We start from the raw sequence: 10043 nt of genomic DNA on the forward strand, positions 1-10043 counted from the left end.
TCCAGTTTCCAGTACTTATTTTGCTCTCTGTGTGTGTGACAGGCTGAAAAAGCCTCTCATATCAAATCTTTACTTCCACGTAAGAGCTTACATCGGTCATTTCACACGCTAGCCTTCTATATCAACAACTCTCTGTGTCTTTGGCTGCAGTTTCAACTCAAGTTCCTTTCAAATCTCTAGGCTGGCTGACAAAACGGGAGATGCTGCTTTTCCCAGCTCTCTCTCAAGCATCTTTTATTGCCTCATCCTTTGCACTGAGTCTGGAAATTGAGCTACAAGTTGCATGAGATCACTGACTCCTTATTATCAGCATTTCAATTCCAGCATCAATCTCTGCTATTTAAATAAACTAGGCCATAACAGCAAAGATGTATTATCAGCATTTCAATTCCATTTCAATTTAAATAAACTAGGCCATAACAGCAAAGAATTATCCGAAGAGAGCTGTGGGGAAAACAGCTGCACTTCAGCAGAACTCTCAGAAACTGAGAGATCTCCTGCTCTGTGACGCCAGATCAGCAAAATACTTTTTTCTCAGCTATCCCAAAAACAGCCAAACGATGTGAAAAGTAGAGCCTTCACCACTGTTGCTTCAGATGAATGACCCAAAACATCAAATACGATTAACCGTGTTACTTTTTTTTTTTAAGTGTGTCTATCTCCCCCCAAGGGTGAAGTGGTGCCTTCAGCATTTAGCAGTATATCCTACAGTTGAAGCAAAATTTCACTAAGCAGAGAGGCATCCTGTAACACTGCATTTTTCTAGCACCATTTTTCATTCACTGTCTCTTGATTTAAAGTTATGTTTGTCCATAATACCATGTTAAGCCCATCCCTGATTATCAAAGGAATGTTGTCCACCACAAGTCATTCACGTAGAGAACTCTTAAATTTCATTCAGTCCAGGAAAATACCTTAAAATGCCCTTCCAGAACCTGCTTAGCTGTTCTCACATGTGAGCTCGTAATATTGTACGACACTTTCCACCTCACCTGAGGCCAGCAATCACTGAAGGATCATCAAAACCTGTTAATCTGACGTAGCTACTACACATTAGATTATAATAACCTGGAGTCTTTCCGACATGAAAGCATAGCCTCAGATTTTTAGCTCCAAATAGCTATCAGCTAAGATGATGTACTGGCCTCCGTATGCTTTAAGTCATGGCTAAACTTCCTTTCACAAATGGGTGTTAGTAAGTGCTCACTAGGACAGAAATCCCACAGTTCATCTGTACCTAAAACTCCCTACATATGGGGGAGTCACTGACATTTCAGACAAGGCATTTCAGCCAGCCTTCCTGCTACTTTACAATTCCCCAAAAAAAAAGTGAAAATAAAAAAAAAAATCTCAACACATTTAAATTATCAGTTCAGCACCAGCAATACAGCAAACATACTGGAATCATTTTAATCATCTGTTAGACAAATTAATTTGTAAAAAGAGTCTTGTCCTTTGAATGTTACAAGAAATGCCAACCCTTTGCAAGGAGTCAGCCTAGAAGTACATAGTCCCATATTGCAAACTAAAAACGAGCTTGTTTTGGAAAGTAAGCTTCCTCCATTTTTTTCATGCTTATTCCAATCAATTTGAACTGGCAGTTCAGAATCAAAAAATAAAACTCCACATGTGAAGAATCACAAGCTCAGTAGCACTGCTGATTTTGTGATACACGTGCCTGAGGCCCAACCTCTAGTTCAGTCTTAATAACACCCCACACACCCCCAAAGGGCATAACGACTATTTCTCCCTCACTGCTACAGCCTGCTACATTTTCATTTTGCCCTCCCTTACAGGCAACCACCTCTCCTCTGCATTTGTCTAACAGATTAATAAATTAAACTCTGAATAACCTCAGAGCATTCAACTGTGCTCAGCTTTGAAGTCTGCCACTTCAAACTCAGACCTCAAGACTTTTGTGACCAAGGCTCACTTGACTTTCTCCAGCTACATCAGCCGGTCTGACAGAAGTTGTTTCTGCTCTCTCTCACCCTACTTACAGCCCGAAATCATCACAGCAACAGTATCGCTACTCTGGGGCTGGCATCAAGAGAGGGATTTTGGAGTAAAGTGTCTTCCTGCCCTTCTGAAAGGCAGCACAGAAACAGATTCTTTAATCATCAATCCTTTCTCACAGAGTGGCAACTGCAAGGCTTGAAATATTAAAGAAGCCTATTAGGCTGAAGACTGCTGGCCAAATTTCTAAAATTAGCCCAGCTCTAAATACTAGACCAAATGTTACGATACAATTTACTTGCGAAAAAACAGTCTTATGCATTTGTACCTTTTGCTGTGTTATAAAGAAAGCACAAGTGAGAGAATATCTTATTCTAGGACAGGAACACGCTTTCTTCCTATTGCATCTTCCTTTCTTCCCTCCGTATCTACACTGTTCTTCCATCTGCCTCTACAAAACCTATTACATTGAAAACCACTCTTCACAGAGCACTGCTTAATTCTCAAATGATGTTTGAGGCCTTTCAATTCCATCTTCTATCACTCTGAAAACTTGTCTAGCTATTAGGTTCCTCAGCTTATCTCTTGGAAGGGGGAAATCAACAAACAGAGTAGTGCTCCCAGCACCCTCTCAGCATCACTTAAACCCGCTCAATTTTCTGTCAGGTTCTGCAACCTAAAGCAGCAGCTTTCCATTCCCAAGCCACAAAGATCTTATCCTGTCATTCACAAAGTATAAACAGAAGAGACTCGGGAGCCTCTTCCCTCAACACATGGATGCCACTGCACAAAAACAACGCTTCAAAAAACTGTATCACTTGTTCTTAGCCAATTAGACCTCAAAGTTCCCCATTGCGTCTGAAAGAACATGCATTTACTACAGAGTACGGTCTAGGAGATAACAGAATTGATCAAAAATGTACAGAGGCAAAGTATAACAAGAACAATCCCCTAAGGACTGCTCTGTTTCCACAGGGCCATTCTGGTGAAAACAAGGGAGGGAATACTGCAGAAAATTGAGGTTCAGAAGTTGCCAATGAGAGACTGAAAATGCAGTCGCACATGTTTGGGATGCACAATGCGAAAACAAGTGCTGTTCATTATTTAGTTTTAAAGAAGGTTTGTTGAACAGGACATGAAGAACAAGAGGCAGAAGTAGCCTCGTCATAACTGTCTGAAGGGGGTACCTGGTGCTCCATTAGAACTGAGATGGGAATTTCTTCTCTTCCCACTCCATCAGGCTGCCTCATATTTCCCCCGCTTTCCCTGCAGACATGTGTGGAACACTGCACTGATGCTCTCATTCCAATTGCCACAGCTGAGAAATACAATACACTATTATACAGTCATCTAAACACATGCCTGGAACATTTTTTCCAAATCCAAGAATACACAAAAAAAGTCGGATGTAAGAAAACCCACACTGTTTGAGGTGTTCCCAATTAATTTCAAAGCAACTGAGCACAAAAAAGATAGAAGATAGGTTCCATAAAAGCAGTGTTACTGCCTATAATATAAGGGCTTTTTTTTCTGGTTTGTGACTACCTTCTGGCATCTTCTGTTTGTAGAAGGCAAAAACTAGCAAGCAGTAGAAAACATCTTCAGTCAAACTCAAGTGCAAGTCCCCTGTCCCTGAGAGGAACTTTTAACACATACCTAACTTTGCATCCAAGAACCTACTGCAAAGGTAAGCCCAATTACATCTTGGTTGTACTGAAGTATCAGTTTCAGAGTCTTCAAAACACTGAGTATAACCACTAACCACTGCAGCACTGTCACTCTAAGTCTGCAGGGACCCTAAAAACAGAACTGTCAGATTCAAAGGGGTCCACAACTCCTTACCCATACGCCACCTATTATACTTTCCTTTATCAAGGACATCAGTTCTCAAACACTCAAAACCATTCTGTGTCAAAAGCACATATTCCAATTAAATATACTGCATAGATCTGTACCAGTATTCCCACCACAGCACTAGACATGCTCTCTAGGAAAATGGAAGATACTGTAGACATACACTTTGAAATTGATTTTTCGGTACCAAGTGCCGTATCTATAGGATGTTTCTTTCATTTTCCTGACAAATGAAATGCTCACGCAAGTTTGGAAAATGCTTGTGTAGTAACTCCAGCTGGCTGGATAAGCACATCCGTAAAGGACAGAAACAGCAGTAGCGTAGGAATTCTCAGCGCACCACAAAGATGATTATTTACAAGCCTTCAAAGATGACATCCTCTGACTGCTGAGGAACGGCCTGATGAGAAACAGTTGGGACCTCGAGTAAGCCAGATCTGTCAGAAAGAACAGTCCTTTCAAAACCAGCCCTTGAGATGGAATTACATAGCTCTCCATAAAATGATAGATTGCTTCTTTGAAGACATCAGGCTAAACGTAAGCATGACAAAATGTCTCTCAACGAAGCCCCTGGCCAGCAAATAAATTAGAGGACAGAACCAGGTATCAGTCTTGCATCTGAACAACATGGTCCTGAGCTTAAGAGCGGGTGAAAAGCAAATGACAGTCTAAGAATCACCACCCAGAATTGTTTTTAAAAATAAATAAATGCTGCCACACTGCAAAGCACAGGATGATGTTGCAGCAATCATCTTGGGACAAACAAAGCTGTTATAACAATGCAGAAATTTACAGAGCTATTTATGTTCTACTCCTCTGCCAGTTAGGGCAAAGCATTTAAGAGAACTTCTGAGAGAATACAGTATTTAATCCCCTACAATATCTGTTTGAGGTAGTCTATGCACTGTCAACACTAAATGTATTCCGTAGCTGCATACCTGACATTAATGCTGACCTTGCAGAAGGCAGTCAGAGCCTATTTGAGAAAATTTGAACTGTAGAACGCTCTGTAGAAGATGAAAGGTTTAGAAGAGCACCAAAAGTAGACACAAAGCAAAGAGCTTTCAAGCATAAGCATGGCCACAATGTAGAGTTTACGTTTACAGAAGGAAACTACTATATTAAGCTTGCTCATTTATAAAGGCAGTAAACAGCAATGTAAATACATATGCTGCCACACAGGTGTGGGTATGAAGACGTGGGCTTTGTGCACTTTAAACAGTTCGCTATCAAGAACAGTAAAAGGCAGCAGTCATCCTTGTGAGAACCTCAGCATTTCAAATCCTGAATTGAAATCCATGATTTACTGGCAGGTACACACAATTCTCCCCTTCTTACCTTCTCTTAACACCCAGATGAATGTAATAGAAATGATGTGAGCAAAAGTTCTGCAGGAAGCATGGCATGTTGAAATAAGATCAACAGAACCACACAGAGCAGCACTGGACAAAAGGGGAATGGTCTCTCAGTTTTCCCCTGAAGAGGAAAAGGAAAAAGCTCCTTACCAGGTAAGACTTTACTGCCTGGACAAAAGAAGATTCTGAACACAGCCTCTCTGACAATTCATGGGAACAAAAGGAAAAGAAGAGATTTGATCATTTAAATACTTTCAGAATATGTAATTAAAAGCTTTCTCAAGTTACAAGATGATAACTGGATTGGCATGATTTTCAAGTTCAAGAAGCATTTAGCTATATTTTACCTTTACCAAACCTCGTTGAGGAGTTGGTTTTCATTAAAATTACAAGGATGCAATTAAAAAAAGCCCCAAATCCAAGTTATTCATTCAAGCATCTGTAATAGCATATGAAGAACAGCACTATTGTAACTGAAGACAATCTGCAGAAACAAAACCTCTTAAGACAGCCCATTTTCTGATCCTTGATATTCGTACAGTTCCATCAATCAAAATAAAAATCTAGGTCACCAGTATTTTCAGCCAGGATGCAGGGAAAAAACAGAACCAGCACATCTTAGGAACCAAAGATTTTCAGCAAAGTATGCAGAATATCTGGGAAAGCTTCTGACAGACACTTCTGGTAGAACTTTAATCCTCTTCTGCTCTATTTTATCAGTTCACTCCAACTTCAATACCTCTTCTGATACCCTGAGCAAAGCAGTATTTTTCTGCCCCAAAAGAACTCTGGACTGACATATTTTTTTTAATATTTCACACCCATCCACTAATATTTGGAAAATAACAAATCTACCACATAGGATTTGCTCACTGCCTGGAAAGATATACTCTCAGAATTAGGATTTTAACCAGAGCATCACAAATAATGGTTTACCATCCAAATCTGCCCTTTGAATGCCATTGTGAAATAAATTGGTATTTTCTTCTCTTTAAATGCAAGAAAAGTACATCAACGTAGAACCCACTGACATCCATGGACAAGATGAAGAATTTGTTAGCTGAGACAAAGATACTGCCTAGAACTTTTCTGGGAAACCAGTTACACCTCAAAATACATGAATAGCACCTCAAAAGATAGGGAAGTGATTACCAAGGGTTGTGGGTTCCAGTCCTTTGAAAAGAAAGGAGAGCAGGGAGGGAGCGCCACCCAGGGCTCAGGGCATCTGCCAAGGAGAAAAGAGGGGCTCAGTCAACCCACTTGGACATAGGATGAGACACATCCTTGCCCCTGAGACCATCACACCAGCCCTTATGAGTAGTGGAGTAAGAAGGCCAAGGGATGGAAACAAAACAAGGAAGAGTTAAGAACCTGTACGTAGTTACGGTGGTGGACCAGAAGTTTTTATGCAGGTAAGGGGGTATTTCAACCAATAAAGTTCCCAGGACAGTTTTATGTATGTTGTGTTTTTCATGTACTTCAAAGGGACACTAATTCTGATACGTTGCCCCTGGAACACCTACTGGAATAATTTTTTTTTTTTAACCTGCTACTGGAAAACACTTCAGAGTGTCCTAAGCAACACAACCAACATTCTTGGCTTTTTGATCCACTTGGTCCTTCAATGACTTCTGGTGTTTTGCTAGATAGCCACAGCCAGCAAGTTACAGGTAAGCCTGAAAAGGTCTGCTTTCACCACCAAAAGTCAGCCCTAGGCAAGGACTTGTTTGCCACATGGCTGTGTGGTTACAGTGGAGAGCTCATAGCCCAAGGACAGCAAGAAAACAAGCAGATCTTTGCACCAGTTTACTACCTATTGGAAAGGGCAAGTCTTTTACTCACTCTTTCAGTTATTACCCCTTATCACTGGCATGCAACTGAAGTACTGAAATATAATTTGCATCCAAATTAATTTCTATGGAAGCATTTTCTTTCGGCTCACAGTTCCCATCAGTGAGACAGAAGCCATGCATAAAAAAAAAAGCCAACACTCAGGCACAGCAGCAGGGGGAAAAAGAGGCAGGTACCCTGACTTGGCAGTGGAGTAAGAGAAAAGAGTCTCAACAGACTTGAAAGAAGAGCAAAAGCTGGCAAAAAGGAAGAAATTTATCCAAAAAAAAAAAAATATTTGAATGCTCACAGAACGTTTAACCTCATTTCTGGCAAGTGGGAGACTACGTTATGAACCATATGCACCACAGAGTGATAGTCTGCTAAAACAATGCTACTGTGTTTGCAATAAAAGTTTCCAACAAGACTTCTATTAAAAAAAAAAAAGTGATAGGAAGAGCTTCTTGCCCTTGACATAAAACTCTGGTGGGATTCAAGTGAACCTAGTCTATGCACAACCAACAGCCCAAGTGTTTCAGATGACTTACATGACACCTTGCAGGACTTTCTGAGGATCGAGGTCAAATAATCTATCAACATAGTGGCGGCTACTAGCCGTTACCTCCTGTGGAGACAAAAGAAAATAATAATTAATTAATAGTTCATATCAATTCATATAATGGCAGATAAACAGGAATAGCTACTGCAGCAGTAGGTCTACAAAACCTACCAGGCAAGATAGCAGCAAAACCACAGAATCATATTTAAATATGCAGTACGTAACTGCCGGGGAACATCCACACAGAGAATTAACCCTGTGTTTAAATGTGATTTAAAGAAGATGATGTGCTTCATGTGGTAACAACATGTTACGAGTCAAAGCAAGTTAACGGAGCGCTGCCAGCAACTGATATGTTTATGAACAGGGCACGCAAAAGGGGTCTAACTTCAGTTATCAGCACTGCTTTAAACTCCAATTTTATTATGTTTAATTATGATATAGGAAAAAACATCACAAGTTTCTGAAAAAAAAAAAAATATTCTAAGAGCAGTTAATGTTGCTCAAGAAGTACCCACAAACAAACTCTCAAAAATAAGGAATCTTGTACCAAGACATTTTTTCTGTAACTTACTTTATCATAACATATCTTAAAATGTCAAGACTGTCCTTCCATACACTGCACAACTTCAACAGGAACAGCAGCACAATATTCCCCATAACATTCATAACTCCATACTTTATAAGACAAAATATCCTCTTCTCAGCAGCAGGACCATGCTTGTAAGCCAAACACTCAAGCACCAATGATTTGTTACTCCCTTTGAGAAGATCCAAAATTGGAGATGGCAAGTGTTCCAAAAAACAAGGGTGGGAAAGGGGAAGGGAATTTTCCCTCCAGGTTCTCACAAACACGTGCCAGGGTGCATTTCCATTATCTCTTTTTTTTTTTTTCTTTTTTTGCCAGCTCAACTTTTTATTATGCTTTTCCCATTTCTTCCTTATGAGTTTTCCTTGAAAGAAGCTACAAGGGAATTGTAAACTCTTCCTTGCTTTTGCAAGTATCTACTCTTGGGCTGCATCTGCTCCTGCTTCCCCACCCAGATGTCAGAAGCACCAGCAGCTTCTTGCTGCGGTCTCACGTAGCTCTAAGAGAAGAAGAATCATCTAGGGGCAGCAAGACTCCTTTGTCTCCAGGAATACTGTTAAATTACGCCAAATAAATTCTACAGATAAACTTCCACCATGTAACAAAAGACAATATTTTTGAGAGCAGCAGTGGACTTTCATTGACCTGATCTGTGTGTTTATACGCAAAAGTCTTCTGGACTTCAGAGATCCCACTGCTTTCTGCTTCTAAGATCTCCTGGCTTTCACCCTATCAACTACTAGATTTGCAATATGCAGAAGGGCATTCATATCCAGGCAAACAAGTTTTTCAGGTAGTGCCCCAAAAATAAAGAATTTATCAACATCATCAGTTTCAAAGTTCTTTTACCTAGTATGAAATTTTAAGGAGAAAAAGAAAAAAAAAAAAGGAAAAAGGGGGGAAAAAGCCCAACACTTCAGCTCTTTGAAGGAGTGTCCACGCTGTACCTTTAGCGCTGTTAGTCCCTGATAAGCAGAAGGACTGGGCGACCAGCATGGGCTGTTCTACATGCCCTCGGCTTCCCCCACAGAGGGGACACCCGTGGCGGCTGTTAGCCCCCTTCCCTGCCCCACGGAGCCCCCCCAGCGGCCTCCTCCCCGCAGCCATCCCCAAGGGGGCCGTGTCCCCACATCCCCGAGGGGCTCTGAGGGGGAAGGAGCCGCCTTTGGCCACCAAAACACCCACCCGCTTGCCAGCCCGGGATGGGAGAGCGTTGCCACCGACAGCTCCTGAGGGGGACTGGGCAGCACAGCCCAGTGACCACAGCTCAGGAATAACGCTTCTTTTTGCCGAAAAGGAGTTTGAGGGCAGCTTGCGGAGCGCGACCCGTGCCGTCAGTTTACCTCAGGAGAGCCAGCCCCCCCTCCCCGCCTCACGAAAACGGGACCGGGCTCCTCAGAAACGAGGAGGGAAAAGCCGTTTTGAAGAGAAAACCGCCTCTGGGAAGAAGTTGTTGCGACGTGGGGAGGGGAGACAAGGGACCGTGCGCCCCCCCCGCCACCCCGTACCACCCCCGCGGCCCACCGCAGCCCGCCAGGCCCGCTCCCGGCGCCGGGCCCCCCGCCGCCACACAAAGGGGCCCGGCAGGTGCCGGGAGCACCCCCCCACCACCATCACCACCACCTCCCGCCTTCACACACACCCACACCCCGCCAAGGCCAAGGTCAGGCCGAGCCCGGCGGCGGACGGGAAGAGGGGCGGGCGCCCCCCCAGGCGGCGGCGGCAGCGGCGGCACTCACCGAGAGGACGCTCATGCGGAGCGGCGCCTCCAGCACGCACGCCATCTTGGCGGAACGCAGCAGCAACAGCTCCGGCGGCGGCGCCCTCTCTTCCTTTCCCTCACGCCCGCGCGCGCGCCGCCGCCGCCGCCGCCGGCGGGCAGGGCCTCATGGCGGAGCGG

General features: G+C 43.1%; 1 protein-coding gene across 10 annotated transcripts in view; it reads right to left on the reverse strand.

Annotated features, from left to right (window-relative positions):
• Positions 1 to 10025, reverse strand: part of ARMC8 (armadillo repeat containing 8) — a 79891-nt gene extending 69866 nt beyond the window's left edge. For 8 of the 10 annotated variants that reach the window (XR_001411701.1, XM_014939716.1, XM_014939718.1 and 5 more), the window contains exons 1-2: positions 9883 to 10025; positions 7544 to 7620 (exon numbers count right to left, since the gene is read on the reverse strand). Coding sequence is in view for 8 of the 10 variants with exons in the window: in XM_014939716.1 (XP_014795202.1) it covers positions 7544 to 7620; positions 9883 to 9927 (122 nt within the window). In the remaining 2 variants the exon portion in view is untranslated. Of the gene's footprint in view, positions 1 to 3973; positions 4248 to 6317; positions 6337 to 7543; positions 7621 to 9882 lie in introns of those variants that run through there. The other 2 variants (XM_014939715.1, XM_014939717.1) reach the window with 2 other exon arrangements.
• Positions 10026 to 10043: the final 18 nt, after the last annotated feature.

Source organism: Calidris pugnax, unplaced genomic scaffold (genome assembly GCF_001431845.1).
Source record: "Calidris pugnax isolate Ruff unplaced genomic scaffold, ASM143184v1 scaffold37, whole genome shotgun sequence".
Lineage (NCBI taxonomy): Eukaryota > Metazoa > Chordata > Aves > Charadriiformes > Scolopacidae > Calidris > Calidris pugnax.